The sequence below is a fragment of the Abramis brama genome (assembly GCF_963993115.1).
Source record: "Abramis brama genome assembly, chromosome: 1".
NCBI lineage: Eukaryota > Metazoa > Chordata > Actinopteri > Cypriniformes > Leuciscidae > Abramis > Abramis brama.
In genome coordinates, this window is record NC_139963.1 from 7,793,645 (window position 1) to 7,819,765 (window position 26,121).

A 26,121-nucleotide genomic window follows, 5' to 3' on the forward strand; every position below is an offset into this window, starting at 1 on the left:
ATCATGATTACTTTTCTCAATATTGAAATTATGATTATTTAACACGATTATAGGTGGGTGATATGATCAAAGTCTCATTTCATGATATGAGTCATTTTAAATGTCAGTGAAATTTCACAATTATCAATACTTCAGCAAAAACTAATACAAGGTAATTATTGTAAGTCAGTGGTTCTCAGACTGGGGGCGGCACAGAAATTCTAGAACATTCATTTAATTAAAAATATGTAAATTTAATGTTTGATATTTATCTACATTAACTGTGAATAGTAAATTAATGTTAAAAATTATCCACTTTTGTTAAGGGCTGTTTCGGTCAGGATGATAACTGAGTACCATCAGCAGTGGTAAACCAAAACACATTTTTGTGCCCGTGAACGCTGTTTTACCTGGATATCAGGACACGAGTGAAGTACAAAGCTTAGTTTACAAAAGAAATGATAGGTTAGTAACCAAATGTTACATCGCAACAATGGAAACACTTGGATTTGTGCCGAATGAGAGCGGTACATACGTGAGAGCCCATAAACTATAATTAAACCATATGTCGGTTTATTCTGTTTTGTGATTTTTCACAAATTATACAATAACCTATTCCATAAATTAGCCTGTTCCTCTGGACATGGAATCTTCTTGTTTCTTTTCCCAAATTGTCACTCACATCTCCTTTCGGAGGGAATTACTCTTTCGTTCACTTTCAATCCCTGTATTTGCATCCTTTACTATGGCAAAAACTATGAGAAAAACACCATCTCATTAGTTTCAATCTTTATCTCACGTCCAATTAAACTTTTACACAATTTGTGCTTGTTGGACATGGTATAAGGCAAGTCAAGTTTATTTGTATAGTGCATTTCACATGCAGGTAATTCAGTGTCGTTTCTTCCACAGCGCAGCATCAAATACCTATTCATATCTTGTTTGTGTGAAAGATAAAATTCGCTCTTCTGACCTTTTACAATCAGTGTTCATTGCTTTGGAACATTGGAAGAAAACACAAAGATATTAGGCAAGAGATGGACTCTGTCCTGCTCATGTCCCACAGTCCTCTCAAAGCGCAGAGCGGCATATACTGTACAATCAAACATTTATCTTTGTGGGGAAATATAATAAATATATATCCTTTTCCAGGGTTATATAATTTAATTTGCTTTAATTAAAATTGTAAGTTTGAATGTTTTCTGTCATGAATGGTCTTTGGGCTGATCTTCTATGTTGATTATATGAAAAGTGAAAAGCATGAGGAAGATCATGCATAAGATGCACAGTATATCACGAGACGAGTGGGCAGACATGATTTTGACCACTTCATTAAGTTTGTTTTTGTAGAAAACCTTTCTTTAAAGTAAATCTCATTTTGTACTAATTGTATCTTAATTTAAACCAATGTTTCATCAACCAATTGCCTGGATTTAATAAATATAGCAGGCAATATAATCAGGACACGGAGGCGCCGGCGCATGAACTGGAGCTCGTCTCATAAATTAACCAGTACTATTAAAAGCTACTTGCCTCAAAGACCTGATAAATATATCTATAGAAAGCTGTGTACTTAATGTGTACTTTTAAACAAAACAATTCAAAACGAAAGAAAACAGACTGCTCTCTGCTTAGGCTATGTAATCCATAGCCTATGAAATGTGCATTTCTCTCTGGCGCGTTCACTACTGCGAAGATCGAGAGTCAGCATCGTCAGCTTCATCTTTGACACAGAAGACACTTGTTTATTAGCCCTACTAATACTCAATAATGTAATAAATAATATTCAAGAGCAGTGAGTGATTTTATCTTGTCATTTGTTGTTTGATTTACAATAATGATCTAGCAGATTTATTAGGCTGCTGTCACTTTAAGAGCTGCACGGATCCAATATACTGTAACTGTTACACACATGCTCTTTCTCAGTGTTTACATTCACTTCAAGGGTATGTGTACACGAAAACAATATGCTTTTCCTTTGAGTTTTCCGCATACAGACGACATCGTCAAAATGATCGCCATTCACAATGAGAGAGAGAGACTATAAATGCTGTATTTTGCTGACAGACCATTAGATGGCGATGAAACACTATAGACTGATCAAGTAATAACCTACGCTTGAACATGACGTCATCAAACGGTGGTTGAGGAGAGATCCCCTGATATGATTGTAAAGCGCTTTGGGTGTACAGTAGTTTATGAAAGCGCTATAAATGCCTCATTCATTCCTTCTTTCATCATTTTCAGAGATTCACGTTTTTGTTTAAATGGAGAAAGTTTTCAAAAAAACTTCAGTGTTTTCAAAAGTATGCGTTTTTATCCATCCTAAAACGCTGTTGTTGTGTAAATGAAAGGCCAAAACGCATAAAAAGTTTTACATTTTTAGTTAAAAACGGTGTCGTGTAAACAGCCCCAAGACATAACCGACTCTTTACAAGGATACTTGCGTAAATGCCGTTTTGATATATTTGTGTGTAGGCTATTTGACCGTTTATGCGAGTATCTGAAGGCCACAGTGTACTTTTCTAATGCATGTTTAGCCCCGTCTCAGAGCGAGCGCACAGGAGGCCGCCTAGGGAACATTTCTTTCGCGGCTTAATGCACTTTTAATAACACGGTTTAATATCAAGCACTTCCCGCAGTTTAGCAAAAGTAGACTATGTTATGACTTTCAGAAACGAACCCAAGCACAGACAGTCTTCAAAACACACAGTTTATTATAGACAAAAAAAAGGGAAAACAAAACCCACGAGGGGGCAAATAACATAGACTGGGGAAAAATAAAAATCACAAAACTAGACTTAGACTAGACAATTAACAGACAGCAATCACTAGATAAATCTTCACAGAGAAATCACATGACAAGACTACTCAAATGATAATACAAAACGAACCAGCCCAGGACAGCAAACACAAGGGGCTTAAATAGGAGAGAAAATGATAAGGACAACAGGTGATACTGATTAAACAATAATGACAAACGAGGAGAACAAGGGGGCAGGGTAAGGGAACGAGACAACACAAGCGCACAGCCCAAACAAAAGGCCATGTGCTTGTACACAAAACATGGGTCTGTCATGATCCTGCCTCAAGACTAAGGAAAAAACAAGGACAAGAGGGCAGAATCATGACACTCTATTTTACAACACTCTTTTTTGGCTGATTTGGATGTTAAGTTTGACTTAGGTAATGAAAGCACAACGGCAACGCTGTGAAGGAAAGGAAGGTGTGCTGGACGAATGCAGCAGCGGCACAATAGTTGTTTCACGTCGATTATCTTGTTTTCATAATCCCTGGAAGCCGAAGTTGAAAAATCAATTGTGATTAATCGCACAGCCCTAAATGATAGAATTATTGATTTAACTGCAGTGACAAAAGCTTGAACTAAATTGAGCTGGAAAATGACAAAATTGTCTTTGACAAACTGCTTTATAGGTAAACTGAATTTGATGATCTCTGGAACATCGACACAGTTATTGAACTGAATTGAATCAACATTGAACTGACTTGAGCTGAAAAACAACACTATCTTTTGTTGACCTGCTTATACTGTTGCTGAATTGAGCTCTTCATAACTGGTAAACTGCTCTGTTATTGAACAACAAACTCACTAATCTCGGAAACCATTGAACAGCATTAATGGTTTCATTTTGCTTAACTTTTAATTAGTAAACTTTACCCAGTTATATTATTTTCAGTTCTATAAGAAAACATGATATACATGATGCATAAACATAGCCATAATGTTAAGACAGTGTCTTAAAGCTGCAGTAGGGAGCTTTTAGAAAACGTTGACCTGAAAATTTTAACAAGCACAGCTTACAGGTCACTCCCCCTTGCTCTCTACTGCGCTACAGCCCTCCCTCCACAGCTCCTCCCCCACAACGGAGTCTGCCGTGAACGCGCAGGCTAGTAAACATGCAGGGCCCACGATGACGGCGGATAAACAGTTATCGCACATTCACTGGTAGGGACGAAACATCAACAATATGCTTTACATTGACTATGGCCTGCCCATACTTTGACTACAAACTTGGTCCTCAAATCATTACGTATTTTGCAATACATGTAATGTAACTTCATAACGTTGCACTCTTTCTATAAGTTATAAATAGCTAGTAAGATAATATAACGGTAACATATTGCAATAATAGAGGTCAATATTGCGATTGCGATATAATAAACAAATGATTTCATGAGTCAACTTGCTTGGTTCTCAAGGAAAATAAATGCACACACAGATTAGTGATAATCTGCCTAAAGAAAAAAGTTATTTAGTCAAGAGCAGTGAGTGTTTTTCTCTGTTCCCTTTGTTCTTTGATTAACTTTAGCGACAGATATAATTAGTGGCTACTGTGTACTGTCCCTTTAAGACCAGCCGCTGCTGTCTGAGACGCGGATCTCACACGCGCCTCATTCTTTCACGAGTCACAACTCTTCACGTTCATCATAAGACTACTCTTATTTTATGAAGATACTCGACAAAAAGACATTTTGGCATAATTGTGTGTGTTATTGTTCGGTTAAGCTCGAAAGAGAACTGTATTCTGGCAAGCAGTTTTGTGGGCACGCACGATATTAGCGCAAGTCTTTCTGTGTGTCACAGTCAGGACATTCACAGGCAGCGCGTTCATTTTGGCATACATGTGTGTTGTTCGTTCTACAGCGAAAGAGAACTTGATACTGGCGCGCTGTCTGTACGATACTGGCGCGCGTCTATGTGGGTCGTGTGTATGTGTGTGTGTGTGTGTGTTTCAGGAGGACATTCACTGACAGCGCGTTCTTTTTTGTCTTATCGCGCATGAATGGTTTAAAAGCATTTGCATGAATAAGAGCGGGATCATGTAACACTAGCCAAAGGATGCCAAAAATTAACAGATGCTGTGTTAATTGCGTTAACAGCGCTAATTTGTTTATTTAATATAAAATCGCAGCATTTTGGGTCATATAATCGCATAGGCTTGACATCGCGTTTGCAATTGCGATACGATTAATCGTGCAGCACTACTAGTACATTATTTCAGCACCATGACAAGCAGTTTGCACAGTGCGTGACATTTTATCTGTAGGCTAAGTTATGTTATGCGGCTAGAGGTTTGACACTCAATGGGCTCCGACGGGCTTGTTTATCGTCATCATCGGTCTTTTTCTGTTTACCTGTCTTTGTTGTATGAGCCAGTGCCACTCGAGAAATTGGCAGTTTTGGTTGTTTGTCCCTCATTATCACAGCTGCACGGCACACCGGCAATCTTGATTTTGAACGACGATATGCGCTGTGCGAGAGAGGGGTGTGATCAGCGCGTACACGAGCTTGATTGACACTGCTAAGACACTCCTCCTGGCTCTGATTGGTTGTTTCTGACCGGGAGCGGTGTATTTCTGCAAATGGCAATAGGACCACTGGGAGGAGCCAGAGGAGCTTGATTTTTTCACAGATTATCTGTCTCATATTCTACTGTCAGGACATAATGACAGTTTTAACAAATATGTAAAAAATACATTTTTACAAAAGTTACCTACTGCAGCTTTAAGTTCTAGTATGACCTACTAGCAGTTAGTCAGGGGCAGTCAGCCTTAGTTTTCGTTCTTCACTGTAGCCTCATTGAATTTGCGACACGAGACACCAAACCCGCCAGATTTAAATAGTCAGCAACAGCCACCACAGGATCAATTGTCCACACGACTTTTTTAAATGACTTGCTTTAAACGACCATCACACGCAACTTGAAAAACAAAATGTCTGTATTGTGGTCAGTAGACGAGGTGGCAGCACAACTATAATGATCAGTCTATAATCCCACCCATAGGCACTGATTTATGTTTCTGCCGGTGCCCACACTCCATACACAAAAAGTGGCGAGGACATGTCCCACCCGCAAGTTACGCCTATGTTACCAACCAAACAAAAGCACATTCTCTTCATGAGTGTTGTCCTGAGTCGCGCTCTCGCTGATATCTGATGATCCGTAGAGGTTCACTAAATAAAATAATTCAATAAATACCTATTTACAATAAGCACTTGACTCAAAAATAACTATGAAATAATAAAATAACTTGAGAACTGGCTGACTAAAATCAGCTTGTGAAATAAAGTGTAAAATTATGAAATAAAGGCGAATCCGTAATTTCTTTACAATTGAAAGGTACACGTGTTATTTCGTCAGTCAGTCGTGAAAGTCTGGTGGTTGAAAGCTTCTGGCAACATTAAATCCAGGAGAGAAGAATATTCTAGAGAAAGAGCAAGTTTGAGCATGCACACGTAATGTCTGAGTGAGAGCAGACAAGAGCCTGAGACTGTATATTTGAGAACGAGCGTCCAGTCCTGTGCGAGAGTGAAGGAGATCAGCCTGTGAGTTGAGAGATTTGTGCTCGCGCATTACTTGGATGCGCTCTCGACATTTGTCATTAAAATAATGCCATAGAAACGGCCTCAAATAAACTATAAAAAGATGAAGATAATCGTGTCTGAAAACTGCAATAGATTTTTTATTGGTTAAAATGAATACAGTGTATCTCGTATTTTTCTGTGGGTGCTTGAACATGAGATTGGCGCCTATGATCACTTAGAAGCGGTGCTAAACTGCAGTGGAAAAGCAAACCTAGCCAAAAATAAAGAGAGCCGAGCTGAGCCCAGTCGTGCCGAGTCGAACCACGCAGTGGAAAAGTGTCTTTAGACGTTCTACTAACTATAAGTAACTTTGCAACTACATGTCAACTAACTCTCATTAGAGTATTAGTAGACTGCAAGTAGACTGTTAGGTTAGAGTGAGGTGTTAGAGTTCGGGTTAGTAGAATAAGTTGACATGTAATTGTAAAGTTGCTTGTAGTCAGTTAAATGTCTGTTGAGGATCATCAAAATAAAGTGTTTAAACATATTAAACAGTCTACTGATACTCTAATGACTTGTAGTTCACATATAGTTGCAAAGTTACTTCTGGTTAGTAGAATGTCTAAAGTGAACCATTGAAATAGTTACCACAGTTTATTTGTTTAGCACTTTTTAGAATATAAACTGTTTAAAAGCAGTTTAACAGAAGATGTATGTATCATATATGCACACAACAGCATATTTATTTTGATTAATGTCAATATTATTTGAGATTCAGAGGAATGATGTTGCTATCAGTGAAGAGTCTGATCAGAGCAGCATCTAAAACTTCTCTAGGCCGACAGAGCTGATGATATTGATCAAACGCTGCTGTCTGAGATTATTGTAATGTTGAGGGTCTGAACACTGTCAAACTGTGGTGCAGTGAAGGTGAACTCAGGTCTGCAGTTGTACTTTTAATAATAGTATTGACCTAATATTAACTGGAGTATGTATGTTCTGGCTGCCTCTGGAATCTCGCTCTCTATTCAGAGCCATTTGCTCTTTATGCATAGTATAATATTGCATAATAAATACATGTTTTTATTGAATATTGATGGATTAATACATTTTGTGGGAAAATAAATCATTAAAGTGTTTTTTTTTTTTTTGGTAAAAAAATCGTATATATGTATGAGATGGCAATAACCTTCAAGCCTTTTACCCCCAACTATCCAGAGTCTGGGTAAAAAAAAAAAAAAAAAAAAAAAAACCCTTATTGCCGCCTCATACATTTATAGGATTTAAAAGACTCACCAGGATGGGGCAAAAGGCCCCCAGTATTGATACATACTTTAAGAGTAAAGTAATGTGTTTTGCATAATATCTAAGTTAGTACTTGTTCAAAACAATCACTTTAGTTCTGTTTATTTTAATAAATAAAGGAAATGCATTTTTGTTTAATAATATACTGTCATTAAAATTAAACTCTTCATTATAAAAACAGAAAAAAATATTTAAAAACTCTGAAAGCGTTGAAGGAGATCCCATAAAAAATTATATTGGCTTTACAGTAGTAACAATAATTGTAATATTTTATTATATGATTAATATATATATTTTTTTAATATTATAGTTTCATTATAAATATGGTGATTATCTCTAAGTTGGACACCCAACTTAATACGATATTTACCATCTGAATCAAACCATGTCATGTCAACAAATGGAAAAGTAAGCCAGCTGTTGATTATCATGTTAATTATTTTGCCTTTAGCTTCAACAGCAAACTTAACATATTCTTCAGAATAACTGTTGATTTAAGTATCATCTGTCGCCATATACAAGTAAATCAATTATATGATATCATTTCACATGAACACTGCTTTTTCGTCATGTCAGTTTTTCTGTGATAGTTTAAAATAATGGTTTCTGGTAAAACTTTATGTCAAGAATTGTAGCCGCCTTTCTCTTTTTTTTTTTTCGAACATGTTGACTACTGAAATATTGATGTCTTATTACTTCTAATATGCAGGTCATTATCTGCCCCCAAATGCCTGATGTGCATAATTAATTAACAGTTTGTTGGAAACATGGGTAAACAAAATCTGTGCAGGAACAGAACCTTGAGGATCTCCATGTAATATATTAGGAAGACAGTTTCTACATGTGGTATGATTTTCATATTAGACATATTTAAATATTTTCTTTATTTTAACAAAGGTTTTTGTGTCTCTGTTCATCTTAATGTGTTTTTAGTGGTGGGAGAGCTGACCAGATCACAGATGTGTCCTGTCAGACCAGCACATCCTCCTCCTGTCAGAAACACATCAGTCATCATGAAACAGAAGCAGCCCTGCAGCTCGACTCTCACCAGCCAGTGCATGATGATCTGCAGAGAGTCAAAGACCAGCACAAAACCAGCATGAAGAACAAGTATGAGAACTTTTATGAGGGAATCAAACTACAGGATAATCAGACCCTTCTGAACAGGATTTACACACAGCTGTACATCATAGAGGGAGAGAGTGAAGGGGTGAATGAAGAACATGAGGTGATACAGATGGAGAAAAGTTACAAGACACTCCAAGACACTCCAATCAACTGCAATGACATCTTTGATCCTTCACCTGAACTAGAATATGAGGAGAAGAGAAGCGAGAAGAAAGACAAAATCAAGACTGTTCTTACTAAAGGCATCGCTGGAATTGGAAAAACCGTCTCTGTGCAGAAGTTCATTCTGGACTGGGCCGAGGGAAAAGCCAATCAGGATGTAGATTTCATGTTTGTGCTTCCATTTAGAGAGCTGAACTTGATTCGAGATCATCAGTACAGTCTTCACAGACTTCTGCTGGACTTTCATCCTGAACTTCTAGATCTGGACTCAAAGATTTATGATGAATGTACAGTTGTGTTCATCTTTGATGGTCTGGATGAAAGCAGAATTACACTGATGTTTTCAGACAGTGAGAAAGTTTCTGATGTGACTGAGTCTTCATCAGTGGGTGTGTTGATGTCAAACCTCATGAAAGGAGATCTGCTTCCCTCTGCTCTCATCTGGATCACCACCAGACCAGCAGCAGCCAATCAGATCCCCTCCAAATACATCAACCGTGTGACAGAAATTCAGGGATTCAATGACCCTCAGAAGGAGGAATATTTCAGGAAGAGAATCAGTGATGAGCATCAAGCCAGCAGAATCATCTCACACATCAGAAGAGCAAAAAGCCTCCACATCATGTGTCACATACCGGTCTTCTGCTGGATCTCAGCCACTGTGTTTAAAAACATCCTGAAACAAGTTCTCACTGCAGAAATCCCTCAAACTCTGACTGAAATGTACATACACTTCCTCCTCATTCAAACTAGTATGAGGAACCAGAAATATGAGGAGAGAGATCCAGAGAAACGCCTACAGTCCAACAGAGAAGTGATTGTGAAACTTGCTGAACTGGCTTTCAATCAGCTGATGAAGGGCAATGTGATGTTCTATGAGGAGGACCTGATTGAGAGCGGCATAGATGTCACTGACGCCTCAGTGTATTCTGGGATTTGCACTGAGATCTTTAGGGAGGAATCTGTGATTTATCACAGGAAGGTTTACAGCTTTGTACATCTGAGCTTTCAGGAGTTTTTTGCAGCACTGTATGTGTTTTTCTGTTATTTACACAAGAACAGTGAAGTTCTGAAAATGTTCCTCACAGGAAAGTCCAGAACTCAGTGTGAGATTGTTTCTCTGGATGTGTTTCTGAATGGAGCAATGAATAAAGCTTTGAGTAGTAAAAATGGACACCTGGATCTTTTCCTTCGATTCCTTCATGGCATCTCGCTGGAGTCCAATCAGAGACTCTTACAGGATCTGCTGATTTACATAGAGAACAACCCAGAAAGCATCAAGAAAATAATCCAAAACCTTAAAAAACAAAAAAACACAAAAAGTCCAAAAGACAATGTCAGCCCTGAAAGATGGATGAATCTGTGTCACTGCTTGATTGAGATGAAGGATAGTTCTCTTGTTGACGAAATGCAGGCATTTTTACATTCTGATACAAATAACAAAATCCTTTCTCTTGCACAATGTTCAACTTTGGCAAACTTGATCTTGATGTCAGAAGAGGTGATGGATGAGTTTGACCTTAAAAAGTACAAGATCATATCATCACAAGAGGGTCGAAGGAGACTGTTACCTGCTCTGAGGAACTGCAGAAAAGCTCTGTGAGTGTGAAAATATGAACATAATATCAACTGATTTGGAATATGAACATAATACCTCTCATGTAGGCTAATAGTTTAGCTAAATGTGCTCTAATGGCTTTTTTATTTACATAAATTTGAAGTGTCTACAGATTTAAAAAAAAAAATATATATTTATTTTAATTTGTAATTATAATTGAAATCCAAGTAATTACTAGGGCTGGGACAATATATCGATGCATTGCGACTCTTGGATCGATTCTATTTTCTTCCTAATGTATCGCGAATTGATTCTGAGCTTAGTTTTTAACAGGAGATGGCGCTCTAGGCTAATTTTTAACCGGACGCTCAAATGCTCACGAAGAAGAACGCTTGTGCATTCAGCTGAGTCTGAGAATCTACTTGCACCTCAGAATGCTTTTAGAGATTAATGTAAACAGCCCACTGCAAACACGCTTGTAATTTGCTTCAACCTTTTCGAATTATTATTTTCGATTATTTTATAGAAGGTTCACAAGCACGCTGTTTCAAAAGCATGCAGTGCCATATGCTGTCCGAATCGATTCGAGAGAGAATCGCGATGCATTCGGAAAAATTGGAATCGATCCAGAATCATTTCTCGATTCACGATGCATCGATATATTGTCCCAGCCCTAATAATTACATTTCTGAAGTTTTAAAAGCTGAATGTTTTTCAGTCTTATCAAGACCAATACATTTTTTACTTTTCCATTGTTCATAATTTACTGGATAAAGATTAAGCATTTTTAGAAAAATATATTCCTTTTCCTGGTCTAGAAATCACACTTTAGTTAGTGTGTTTAATTAGGCTACCTCATATATCTAGTTGTGGTGAGGATGAATTAAAATAAGAAATACCTTGATTTAGGTCATTCGTTCCCAACCCTGTTCCTGGAGTATCCCAGCACTGTACATGTTTAATGTCTCTCTTATCTAACACACATATTAGAGGTCTTGGAGTCTTTACTAACTAGCTTGAATTTGAAAATGTGCAGTACTAGGGATGTCCCGATCCGATCCACGGCATCGGTATCGTGCCGATACTAGCCCAAAACGCTAGATCGGATATGGGAGGGGAGAAAAAAATTTAACGGGTGGAGCGGTACATGTATTCGTACTGAACGTTCGTTCGGTGCATGGATTTACACGGAGAATACACGGTATGAAAATAAATAAAACTCGCGTGCATATTAATTAATGTAATACTGTTAGATACGCGCATTGACATATGCGGGAATGCGCGTCTGTATCGCTTCAAACGCTCGCTTTATCATTATACGCGCGTGGCGCGTCCTATTCGCTTTGGACGCGCGAATGGAGTCAGACTGTTCAAGCATCGAACTAGACGCGATAGACGCGAATTTGACGCTCTATTCGCGTTTGGTGTGAATGCAGCAAAATGAACAGGCTGCGATGTCAAGATTGCAATGCTGGAATGTGTGTGTGTGTGTGTGTGTCAGAGAGAGAGAGGCACGGGCGCGATCGAACAGTGGAAACATAAATACATACTCCGTCATTTTCATACAGGACATCATTCAAACTGCAAAAAGTGTTTAGCTTATATTTGTGTTAAACACAATGTGCTTTTGTCAAACTGTAAACTCTTGTCAAACTGTAACTGTCACCCAACCAAAACCACACACACACACACACACACACTGTTTAAAAGCAAAAATTATCTCATCTTTTGGACATTCATCATATTGCATTGGTTTTCATTTCTTGTCCTAAAACAGAGCACTAATCTGTTTATTTTTAAGTTACACTTTCTACATTGAATAAAAAAGAAAATCAAATGTGTTTTTAAAAGTAGTATTATTTTATACAGAAATAAATTATTTATAATTCAGATGAGAATAAAGTTCAAGTTAATAAAAATTTTAAGGAAACAAATATATTGATCTGAAATATAGCAAATTAATTTTAAATTCATTCAGGTACAATTACCAAACATATCGCAAGGCCTTTTGTATAAAGGGTGTCAGTCTTTCATTATCAACTGTTGTTGTGGACTATATACAGGAGAAGTATTTGTTCTCCATTTGAGTGAGATGTTTTTATGTGGCTAATTGAGCAAAGTCCTTCTATATATTTTATTATTAGTAGTATTAGTTCAAGAATAAAATAAAAATATCGGATTGATATCGGTATCGGCAAATAGCCAAAGCTGCGGCATCGGTATCATATCGGAAGTGAAAAAGTGGTATCGGGACATCCCTATGCAGTACTGTGGATACTCCAGGAACAGGATTGACCAGAAACTGTCTCTGAGCATACTAGTCCGGGCCTTAATGCTATGGTAATGTAACCGTGACGAGCACTGAAAACGTTGTGTGGCTTGGATGGCTTGAGCCAAACTCTGTGCAAGTTTGGCACCGCAAAGTGGGATTAACAGCATAAAAGCGACTCTAATCCTGCTCCAGACCAGGGTTTCATTTCTCTGTGTAAGAAGTAGTGCTACGTAAGTGCTAAGTAAGTAAGTCCCACTTCTAACTTACAAATGTGAAAAGTTTCTTTACCCAGGGTTAAAAGCAAGGTTTAGAACCACTATAATCAGAGATTAATTGCAGCATTGAAACAATGTGTATTGTGAAAATTGGAATAAAAATAAAATTGAAAAATACATAACAGAGATTCGGGCTGATTCAAGGTCCCTTCCTGATCCTGTTCCTTTCTCTCCCATCTTTGAGTCACAGTACTATCAATAAATAAGGCAAAAAGTCAGACAAAATATATATATATATATATATATATATATATATATATATATATATATATATATATATTACTACTACTATTCAGCTGACAAGACTTTTTTTCACTATAAAGGATTGTATAAACCAGTGGTTTTAAACCTCTCCTGCAGGGACCCCCTGACAGGCCATGTTTCTGTTTTAACCCTGAAATGGCACACCTGATTCAGTTAATTAAAGGCTTAATGAGTAGTTGACTAATTGATTAATTGACTAATTCCTACTCTTCCTACTCTAAAAACTACTCATTAATTGAATCAGGTGTGCCATTTCAAGGTTAAAACAGAAACATGGCCAGTCAGGGTGTCCCTGCAAGAGAGGTTGAAAACCACAAGTATAAACAAAGAAATAAAACATTATACACATAATCTTCATGAAATATGAAGTCATGTCGATTTAAATTGGTGAATCTTCCTTAAAAAATGACCAGAATGTCAATCAGTGTCATATTTTATGCTGAAGTTGGTTAACCAAGGAAGTCATGTGATCTGGTGGGAACACCAGCATGCCTTTTTATCAGTGTCCTCTCTTTATTTCAGATTAAAAGACTGTAATCTCAGTGTTCAGCACTGTGAAGTTGTGGCTTCAGTTCTACAATCATCAAACTCCTCCCTGAGAGAGCTGGACCTGAGTAACAATGACCTGCAGGACTCAGGAGTGAAGCTGCTCTCTATTGGACTTAAGAGTCCAAACTGTCAACTCAACAAATTGAGGTATTTAAGGGGGTATATATATATGTATATATATATATATATATAATATTCTATGCAACTGACTAATATTCTATGCAACTAAAAGGATAGTTCACCCAAAAATTAAGTCATCATTTACTCACCCTGCTGTTGTTCTAATTCAGTATGCCCTTCTTTTTTTGGACTATAGAAGGAGAATTTAAACCCATCCACATAATGGGAGTGAATTGCGACCAGCATCAAGCTAAAAAAAGGCAAACGTATCACAGAATGGTCCCATACCATATGTGTCATATATTCCAAGTGTTCTGGGGGGTGTATGACAGTATTTGGTGAAAAACAAACCAAAATTGTATTTGTTACTTAACAAAAGTGTGACTGCATTCATGAGACTCAGTTAGTGCTGCCGTTCACTCCGACTCACCCAAAAAAGCAGACAAGTGAGAAATCAAGTTTTGTGGGAGTTGATGTGGGAGTTATTTGTCTTAAGATTTTGAAAGGACCCACATACCTGGAGCTGAGCTAAGCTTCTTGCAGGGCAGGCGTACATAAAGATCCGGAGTAAAAAAGCCAGACCCACTGTCCTGGTGCATAATTGGGGTTGGAACGACGGTGATGATAAGCTTGTTTCTTCTATCTATATGCTGCACATTGAAGCTGGACGTGTGTTTGATTCCACACTGTTTTGCTTCGTCAGAGCCAGTCATTAATGGCCAGTATCTCAGAGGGTTTCCTTGACCAGGGAAATACAGGTGGTTGAAATCCCAGGACACATTGGAAAGGGGTAATGCCAGTGGAGTGTTTCTGAAGGGAATTTTGAGCATATTCAGCCCAGCGTAAGAAGCTGCTCAAGTCCGACTGATTCTACTGACAGTACAATCTAAGAAACCTTGTGAGTTCTGGGTTTAGGCTTTCGCTTTGACCATTTGATTGTGATTGATATCCTGAGGTGAGGCTTGTATTTAAATTGAATTGGTGGAAGGCCGTTCAGACCCGAGATGTGAACTGGGAACCCCGGTCTGAGACAATCTTCAGGTAGTACATGATAGCGAAACATGTAGTGGATGAAATGTTCTACTGTTTCAAAAGCTGTTGGGAGTTTAGGTAGAGATGTTAATCGACATGCCTTAGAAAAAAAAAATTAATGACTGTAGTGTTTTGGTGTTTCCCTGAGAGGCCAGGAGATCAGTGACAAAATCAATAGCAATGTGTGACCAAGGTTGTTGAGGAATGGGTTGTGGCTGTAGAAGACCTGCGGGGGTTGTCTAGAAGATTTCGCTGTGTTCAAGTATGACTGTAGAAGAGGAGATCAGCAGTGCCATCTGCTGGACATCAGTATTATACATCCGACAAATATACAGGACAAGCCAATGTAGTGATCATGCTCCAATCACTCGACCAGACAGCTAATCAAATCGCAGCACTGGTCGGGTGACCATGCACAGAACTTTTTTGTTTAGTTTTTGCTCTATCATAGATGGATGGTTTGTGTGTTGTTTTTCCTAATTCCTAGCTAAAGCTAACTAGTTTAAGGATCCACATTATTTGTATATTGTATTACAGTGCTGAGTACAGCTTTACATCTGGTAATTTACATGCAGTAATGTTATCATGTTTATTCTAGACTCACTTAATTTATGTAATTAATTTCTTCTTTCCTTTGTGTAGACCACACACATAGACACACACAAAATTGACCATCCTTACCAATGTAACCAGTGAACTTGATGAACATTAAAGTAATTTAAATGGGGTTCCTGTCTCTGTGTCCTTACCGACACAACATGGTAATGACCAAATCTACCTAAGAACCAGTCCACCTTCATTACCATGACAGTTATTGATGTATGTGATTGTGTCTCTGAAGACATGGTAGACAAAGGATGACTGGATTGTGAGGGGAACGGATGAGGTAGAAGCATGTTTGCTCTGTGTGTAGAATTCCAGCTTGTAGAGTGATGCCTGTGGTGGTACTATGAATGTGACCAGTTTCTAGAGGGTGTCCATCCTAGTGCTGCCACTGCCAAGGGAGATTCACAGGGAGATTTGTTCTCCATTTTATCCTTAAATAGTCCATAAAATGGAGAACAGATGTTTGTGCAATTAGTCCAGGTATTTGAGTTCTGAGATTTGTAGCCCAAGTGCTAATACTCAGATGAGGGAGACCTCCGGTGGCAGACGGGAGGATTTTCAGAGGTAGCATTCATGAAAAACTAGTAGTACATCTATCAGTTTAGATGCATTGGTGCACAGATACAGAGATCATCAGTTCAGGTGCGCTCCATGTTTCTGCTTAAACAGATACGTGTATGTGGCTATAGCGATCTGTCACATGCTTTAAAGAGTGTCAAAATGGTATGTATTGTTTTAATTTGAAAGTTGAGACCTTGTTCTTATCAAAATAAGAAAGTGCATAGCTTATTGCGATTATTGGATAGGAGTAAGTAACAGGCTATTAATTATGTTTGTAAAATTATTACTTTCATCTGGGTGTGGATGGTGATGATCCCTCTTCTGTAGCATATTATATGTGTTCGCCGCTTTTGCTGACATGTTTCATCTGAATGTTTTGCATATTATAAACCTGTCATCAACTACTCCTGAATCATTTTTAGATTGCTAAAATGCTCCCAGTAGCTTAATTATTTTGCTGCATCTGTGAATACAAGTTCAGGAGACTGCATAGTTCCACCATGTTTTCATTTTGAGAGTTTCACATGCACTAAAAGTTCATGCTTTGCACGCACCCTGCCTTACGTAGAGTATTTACGTAATGAGTCGGTTTAATAATGTGACCATTTTAATCACTGTCAATTGTGAAATTAGGAAATCACGACGTCCCTAATTGCAATCAATCAAAGGTCCTTGTAAGGATGGTTGATGGGTCGAATTTAGCCAGCAATCTGCCAGTGGAAGAGCCCTGTATTTAATGTAGTGTATATTCTCTAAAAATGAAGCACTCTGACATGAACACTTATTGTTGTTGCAGATTATCTGGCTGTATGGTGACAAAAGAAGGTTGTGCTGCTCTGGCTTCAGCTCTGAGTTCAAACCCTTCACACCTGAGAGAGCTGGATCTGAGCTACAATCACCCAGGAGAATCAGGACTGAAGCTGCTCTCTGATACAATGAACCATTCAGACTGCACACTGGACAAACTCAAGTAAGTGGACCAGTAAGAATCATCCCGTCTGGTGTGCATGTGAGACTGAGAGTTTTTAATAGTTTTTGAGGTTGTCAAGAGACACTTCTTTATTAACCAGGATACTGGCGTCAACAGACAAAACTTTGGTTTTTACATTCTAAATGGTAGAATTATAATATATTCCTGTGGACAGTTAACTTACAACTCTGGGGTCTTTGGCAGAGGTGGAAAGTAACGAATTACATTTACTCGCGTTACGTAATTGAGTAGTTTTTTTGTGTACTTCTACTTTTTTAAGTAGTTTTTAAAATCTGTAATTTTACTTTTACTTAAGTATGTTTTGATTGAAGTATTGTACTTCGCTACATTTTAAATCATATCCGTTACTGAGTAAAAAAAATAACTAAAATAAATAATAATACAAGGGAGGGAAATCGTGCTCCGGAAACTACTGCAAGAGCAGGAGAACAAATGTGCAAAAGAAAAAAGTGAAGTGATGCAAGTCAACACAGTCGAAAACGAACCATTGTCAGCATGGGCAATATTTAGATGTGCAGTAAACGACTGCGCGCGGTTGTCTTCAAGGATAGATACAATTTGCAAAAAATGTGGATGCAAAGTGGCTGAAAAAGGAGGAAACACTTAGAACACCATCCCTTTGCGTGGAAAAAAGTATATCCCGTTTATATTTAGATGCAGAGGGAATCCCGGAATCCAGTCATGCAAATTGAATTTACAGTAGCCTACTTGCACACTATTCGTCATTTGGTGGCTATGAATTGTCAAAACACCATTGAAAATGCTTGATACGGCTGCGAAAAACGCAGAAAATCAAGATGTGAGGTCGTATTTATTTTTTAACATGCGAAAATTTCGGACGCGAATTTCGGACTCGGTGTGCAAGGACCTTAAAACGCAGATGTCAAGTAAAAGACGCAAACTGATGGATGGATAACTAAATCGAAAGTAGAGCTGTGCACTAAATCAAATCGCGACATGGTCTGTGAATATTAAAGCACAAAAAGACTGCTATATACTCGCTTGATCTGCGTGTCTCTGTGGGAATGAGCTGCGCCGCTTCGTCTAACGTTGTATACTCAAGCTCAAGGTGTTTTCTCAAACAATACGAGGACATGAATACATGGACATTTCCAGAGCTGCTCTAAAAGAACGCCTAATGAGCCTTTTCATCATTTTATTTGAGAAAAACCATTTGTCAAATACACTCTGGAACAAGTCTTCACTACAACCCATCAAAATAAAAGTTCGGTTAAATAGGACAAATTATGAAAGAAATATAATATTATTGTAGACCTACAATAGAAAGCACTTTTCAGAATAATAACAACAACAATAATATGACAATTTATTTAAATATTATTTAAGGAATATTTTTTGTCCATGATTTAATTTAGTAAATCTAAATTTCGAGTAAATATAATTTTTGAGTTTGTCATAATAAAAACATTTGTTCAACCAAAAAAAACCTGTTTTCATTCATTTAACCGTCATTTTATCTGATGATAATAATAATAACAACCATAATTTAATAATACTGTTTATTTATTTATTTAATAATTGATTAATACTGTAAACCCTAATAATTTCTGAGATGGTTATCGTACTGTAAAAATCTACAACCTGGGAGAGTGCATTTACCATCAAAGCTCTGACCTTTTCCGATCACTGCCAGATCAATGTCTTCATGAAATATGATAGCAAACCAAAAATACTAATTAAATAACGAAAAAGTTTAGGTGTTCAAATATGTCTGTCAAAATTATTGTAGCTGTTCAAATTGAAAATCATACCCCATAATGACAAAAGTTTACCCCAAATACAATACATTTCCCTTGTCATTTGCGTTGTATTGACTGAATTTTTCTCTGAAGGTTTTTTTTTTTTATAGCTCAGATAAAGGCTACTAGCCCTGGCATAGATACTATAGAGTATCCTATTTGTATTTATATTTTTATTTATATACAGCCGACAATGGGCTATGGTTTGCCCTTCATTCTTGAAAAGAATGTATAGACTCTGCTAAAACAGCAGTGCATTTCAAAAGATGTCTTTGTCACAAGACGATGAAGACGAAGGTAGACAGGATCCGATAAGAAGTGATGTTAATATTACAACAAACACAGGAACAGACAGAAGGTTTACTAGTGCATGTGTAAAATGTGGTAAACACACACAACACGCAAACATCAACCGACAACCAAAGACTGAAAACAGAGGAATTAAATACACAGAGATAATGAAATGATTACGAACAGGTGTGATGATTAGATGAGTGTCCATGACAAGTGATGACTGGCAGGAAAAAATTAAACAAAGGAACACATGTGACTGATGAAAACAAACTAACTGAACATAACTGTGACAGTCATATTGTTCATAACTATAATATTAAAGATCAACAACAATCCTAAACATAAACACATGAACAGTCAAGTCAACTTTATTTATAGAGTGCTTTTTACAATACATATTGTTTAAAAGCAGCTTTACAGTAATAACATGAAAATAATGCAACACAGTTTGTTTTTGCTGTACAGCAAATCTAGAAGAAAATAATGTCATAGTCCAGCTTAAAGCTGCAGTCCATAGTTTTTCCTCTTTGTCTCCATCTCTGTTCGAAATCTGCAATTGCAGTTATTCGCGGAATTATCAACTTTACGAATCACAGATTCTACTTATTGGAAGTATGACCAACATAAGAATTTTCATCTGCACAAGTAAGTAACATCCACTTTTGTTCTGAACAGCTAAGGGGAAAAAAGCACTGCAGTAAATCGCGCTGATTAAATCCAACGATCGCTTATCATATCACGTCAAACTGTGCAAATTATACTTCGTTCTCAAATTGTTAATGTTAACAACATCTGTGTTGCGTGACTACATTTAATGCCCTTCCAATATTTATCCTTGTTTTCGCATGGGCCCAAGCGGCTTGCAGTCTCTTTTTTTCTGTAGCCAGTACGAAGTCGGAAGTCTTTTATCCTCTTATCATTCCAAATTAAGTCCGAAGTCTTTTGCATTTTACAACGGGTGAATCTCCAGTTGTCACTGGTGATTGCCTTTTGAACCTTTCTGGATCCGCCATCAAATTAATAAGTTTATATCAAGTGCTGTGAGAAAAGGCTATACTGTAAATCTCCACCTCCAACATCCTCACACTCACAGCCTACTAGCCGAGACTCTTCTTTATTTGTACAGATGTGACGTAATGACGCAAAGACATGCTTGAATTTCCAGAGGAAATCCACTAGTACTACTGGAATTAAAAACATTATTACAAGCTTACTGTTTTGAATCGAGCTAAGGCAAGCAGATAGTTTTAAACACTGGCTGGTTATGTACTTGCACAAAAAAATATTTTGGATAATTTTTTACCCAAAAAAGTGAAGGAATGCAGCTTTAAGTAAGTTCAGTGATGTTTCATTTTTGTTGTGAAAAAGTTATTTATTTAGTTCCTTAATATATATATATATATATATATTACACAACACGCACAACCTTGAGGCGGATGGGCTACAACAGCAGAAGACCCCACCGGGTACCACTCATCTCCACTACAAATAGGAAAAAGAGGCTACAATTTGCACGAGCTCACCAAAATTGGACAGTTGAAGACTGGAAAAATGTTGCCTGGTCTGATGAGTCTCAATTTCTGTTGAGACATTCAGATGGTAGAGTCAGAATTTGGCGTAAACAGAATGAGAACATGGATCCATCATGCCTTGTTACCACTGTGCAGGCTGGTGGTGGTGGTGTAATGGTGTGGGGGATGTTTTCTTGGCACACTTTAGGCCCCTTAGTGCCAATTGGGCATCGTTTAAATGCCATGGCCTACCTGAGCATTGTTTCTGACCATGTCCATCCCTTTGTGACCACCATGTACCCATCCTCTGATGGCTACTTCCAGCAGGATAATGCACCATGTCACAAAGCTCGAATCATTTCAAATTGGTTTCTTGAACATGACAATGAGTTCACTGTTCTAAAATGGCCCCCACAGTCACCAGATCTCAACCCAATAGAGCATCTTTGGGATGTGGTGGAACGGGAGCTTCGTGCCCTGGATGTGCATCCCACAAATCTCCATCAACTGCAAGATGCTATCCTATCAATATGGGCCAACATTTCTAAAGAATGCTTTCAGCACCTTGTTGAATCAATGCCACGTATAATTAAGGCAGTTCTGAAGGCGAAAGGGGGTCAAACACAGTATTAGTATGGTGTTCCTAATAATCCTTTAGTTGAGTGTGTGTGTATATATATATATATATATATGTATATATATATATATATATGTATATATATATATATATATATATGTATATATATATATATATATATATATATATAGCTGCTCTGGAGAAAACCGTGATGTCATCGTCCAGCTCAGTTCAGTTCTCATATAATGGTGTCAATGCAGGCAGATCAATAATATTGTTGAATATTAAATTAAATGTCCCCAACTAAACAAGCCAAAAATTCAGTGTTGATTCAAGTTAAAGATGTGAGTATATACAAAAATAAACACACACAAAGTGAGAAACAGTAATAGAACTCCATCCACCTGTATTTACAATATAATGCACCAAATAACCCAGAGGCAAATTGTATAATGTACAGAATAATGACAGTTTTTTGTCAGTCTTTTATATGTGAGCAATAGTCTCAGGAACCATGTGCAACAGTCATTGTTCACCCAGATCTCCTCTGTGTGAAATAATCTGCCAGAGAAGTCCATTAATAATCCACGGAGGAAAAGCAAGTAATCGGCTGTTATCATCTTCATGATGAAGGTTTCTCACGGTCTTCCTCCACAGATGAAATGTACTTAAATTTCACTCTTGGTATATTAGTCTTTTCTTTCGTCATTCTGTTCATCATCCCTGGAAAGTCCTTCACGTCAAATGATGTAATGTCTCTCTGAACTTTTCCTTTCGTGAGATTTGTGTTGATCAATTACAGTTGTAGGGGATTCAGAAATAACACACATAAACAGGGTTCATAGAAAATAAATTGTATATCTAAATCCATCTATGCAAGTCCCACAACAAGCATTCATTAATAAAGCTGTCTTATATGTAGGCCTACTACAAACTGGATGATTTAATAAAAAAAACTAAATGATGCTTATTTGAAAACATAAAAATGCAGAACTTTTTTCTGTGATGAGTAGGTTTAGTGTAAGGGGAGAGAATATACAGTTTGTATAGTATAAAAAACATTTGTGTGTGTGTGAGATAGAGAGAGTGTGTGTATGTGTGTACTTGTTTAGCTGCTGTATACTTTTGAGGGCCAAATGTCCTCACTAATATAATGAAAAAACAACATCTGACTAGTGAGGACAATTTACACAACTATATAGTGAAACAAACGTGTGTGTGTGTTTGTGTGTGTGTGTTTTCTAGCGTCGATTACGGAGGGGAGATCAGGATTTCATCAGGACTGCACAAATGTAAGTCATTAAACACACAATTTTAGTGTTTGCTGTTTTGTTATTAAATTACCTTGAAAAAGCCAACTTACTGATCTACTATTTAAGATTATTATTATTATTATTATTCTTAGACTCAATTTCTAAATGCTGCTCCTAGAGTTCAAGCTACATCCACCAAACTCAGACTAGACCTTCAGACTTTTCTGACTTAAGGCCCATTCACACCAACGACGATAACTATAAAGATAACGATATAGATATACTGTAGTTCTAAAAATCGTTCTCAGTATTAAAGAATAGCAGAGTTCACACCACAGAGAACGATAACGATATAGAGAAACGATATCGTTGGGATCACTTTCAGAACGATTATTTTTCCAGCTGAGTATCGATTCAGATGTTCTAATTAGATTCGATTTCATTTCACGAGTTCACATGTTAATGAAATCTGATGTAATATTATAATGCGTATTTGGCTTGCTGTCCGGGGGGAGGGCTCCGAGCTCGGAATTCGGCCCGACCCCAGAGTACTCCCCCCTATGAATGTATAGATCATAGGTATCTATGAGCAGGCCCATCTGAATGTGAGGTGATGGGGTGGTGGCGGGATGCTGAGAAATTTGTCATGAGACGGGAGGTAAGGGAAGGCTTTATTTATACTGGCTTCTTCTTGTGCTGATTGGATGATTACCTGAACATGCTCCTCCCGAACTTTGTTACATAAAACTTCATTTCACGAGTTCACATGTTAATGAAATCTGATGTAATATTATAATGCGTATTTGGCTTGCTGTCCGGGGGGAGGGCTCCGAGCTCGGAATTCGGCCCGACCCCAGAGTACTCCCCCCAAAAAGCCAGATGAACGCAGGACAGCGAGCGTAGAATTAATCCCCCCAAAATGTGAAGGGTATGTATTTACCAAGGAACGAGCTTGCCTATTCGACTGGGAAGGCTCTCGCGACGTCCGACGGGAACTTGGATGCTCACGGCATCGGACGGATGAGCCCGTTCTGCAGTTGAACTGACAGCTCGATGACGCAAGAATTATGCGAGCGTAAATTTGAGAACGAGTTTAACCGTTCACCCAGGAGGGCTCTCGCAGCATCCGACGGGAACTTATATGCTCACGGCATCGGACGGGTAAGCCTCGCTAGGTTGAACGGAGGGCGCCCGCTGGACTCGGTCGGGAGGGTTCGACCGGCGCTTCGACGGGGCTGGGGCACGGGAATAGACCCCTCGCGGCCCGACGAATGGGGAGCCCACCTAGCGACACGAGCGCGGCCGTCCGGCGACGACTAAGACAGGCAGGCTCTCACTGCAATTCGAACAGGAGGGCTCGACCGGCGCTTCGGAAGGGGGACTGAGCCCGGCCCACGAGCGGGGAGCCGTCACTGCGTGCGAACGGGGGAGCCTGCAATTGATTGTAAAAAAGTTATAATTATTGAAGCGAGTGTAAATACGGCGAGCAAAATAGATTCGGAAAGTGGGTTTGAACTGATATCGGTGCGGAAGGTGACGAAGGATGTGATGTTGCAGGTGATGGAAATGAATGATCTAATTAGTTAGGGCTTGGTGGGCGTTTCTGATGTGGAAGCGGCTGGATCTAATGTAAGTTTTGAAAGCTTCAGATGACCAGCGACCGAGGGTCTGGATTTGTTGATGGGAGAGACCTTTTTGTGCGGCTGTGGTAGCTGCTCCGATGCGGAATGAGTGGCTAGAGAAATGATCTGCTGTGACGCCAGCTTTGATGAGGACTGCTTTAAGGTGCTTTTGGAACCAAAATCTCGTAGCTGGATGATTGGAGTCGTTAGTGAAGAGTGGGTCGAGTGGGGATTTGGACGTGGAACGTTTGTACTGCAGGTAGTTAAAAAGAGCATGGTACGGTTGGATGGGAGTTTGTAAATTAAAAATATATACGAAGTGACCTTTTTTTTGCTTTGTCAGTTTTACTTTGTTTGATGAAAAATGATATGGTTTCATGATCTACGATCTGTAGATCTGAAATTGTAGGATGAATGTTTGGGTCGAATAAGGAAGTGATGGTCAATTCGGAGCAGCGGAGGAAACCGAAGAATGCCAGGATGAACATAGCTTCTAATGTATAGGCGGTGTTGGTGGAGTGGTATCCTAGACGGAGTGATGAAATGCATCTGGTGAGTATATCAATTGTGATTGGTTGTCTGGTGTCTGGGCGAGTGGGGCGGGTTCTTTGGATTCCCTTAATTAGAAGGGACGTTTGGGAGTTATTAATTGCAGGTGCAGGTTTACCGTGGATTAATTTATGGAAGAATTGAATGCCGCTTAGATAGCTTTTGATGGATCCGGCTTGGAGACCTTTAACTGAATTAAGGTGCGATATGAACGAAGTAACTGTTAGAAGAGAGAATTCGGGAAACGGCAGGTTGTGAGAGAGGTGGAATGACTTGAACGATTTCCACGCGGTGTAATATGTTTGCAGGGTTCTGGGAGAAACTGCTTGGAGGATGGAATCGATGGACGTGTCCAGGAGGGATTTTAGCGGATGATTTATGGGAAGATCAGCTGAGAATAAGGAGGTACTGGGGTTGGAGTGGGGTCTGCTTCTGGTGCCAGCATCCTGAATTTCTGAAAAGAGAAACGGGAGAGAGAGTCAGCGATTTTGTTTTGAGCCCCTGGAACGTGTTTTGCAGTTATTAAGAACTGGTCACATGCGGAGATCCAGATAAGGCGTCTGAGGAGTGGCATTAACGCAGGAGAGCGAGAACGACCTTTGTTAATGCAATGAACGGTTGCTTCGTTGTCGCAATGGATTTGGATGCTTTTTGATGACCACTCTTTCCCCCATAGGGAAGCTGCGACAACGATCGGGTAGAGCTCGAAAAGGGCCGAGGAGGCTGAGGACTGGGGTGTGTCTAGGAGCTGAGGGGGCCAGGGAGACGCGAACCAGCGTCCTTGGTAATAGCCGCCGAAGCCGGTCGAGGGAGCTGCGTCTGTAAACAATTTGATGTCGAGGGGGAGAGAGATAAAGTCGTCGTAAAAAAAAGTTAAGCCGTTCCACTGGTTAAGGAAATTCATCCATAGTTTTAGCTCGTTTTGGGACTCGTCAGAAAGGAAGATCCGATCTTCCAGCGCGTGAACGGATGAAGTGAGGGCGAGAAGATGCGCGATAAAGGGGCGGCCCTGAGGAATAATGCGTATAGCATAATTTAGGTGGCCCAGCAGCGAGAGAAGTTCGCGTTTTGAACAATCTGAGCTGTCTGTAAAATTGGATGCGATTAAGATGATACGATCTATTTTTTCCTTAGGCAGTGAGGCCTGGAATTTTACTGAGTCCAAATTGATGCCTAGGAACTCGATGGACGTAGTTGGACCCGATGTTTTCTCCTGGGCTAACGGAATCCCTAGTTCGGCGAAAACTTTTTGCACTGTGAGGAGGTGAGCCTCGGGGATGGCGTTGTATGGTGAAATTATTAGGAAATCGTCGAGCAGATGGAGAAGATGAGGAATTGCGTAATTATTGGAAAGGATCCAACATATAGCTTCAGAGAGAGTGTCAAAGATTTTCGGGCTGCTTTTGCAGCCGAAAGTTAAGCGCA

The 26,121-nt window shown here is 38.8% G+C and overlaps 1 protein-coding gene across 1 annotated transcript in view; it reads left to right on the top strand.

The window, feature by feature from the left end:
* The window catches only part of LOC311080078 (NACHT, LRR and PYD domains-containing protein 3-like), a 42,702-nt gene that overhangs the window by 2,444 nt on the left and 14,137 nt on the right, over window positions 1-26,121 (top strand). The window contains exons 3-6 of the mRNA XM_084109843.1: window positions 8,546-10,501; window positions 13,794-13,967; window positions 16,936-17,109; window positions 22,518-22,564. Of these exons, the coding sequence (XP_083965969.1) occupies window positions 8,546-10,501; window positions 13,794-13,967; window positions 16,936-17,109; window positions 22,518-22,564 (2,351 nt within the window). The remainder of the gene's footprint in view (window positions 1-8,545; window positions 10,502-13,793; window positions 13,968-16,935; window positions 17,110-22,517; window positions 22,565-26,121) is intronic.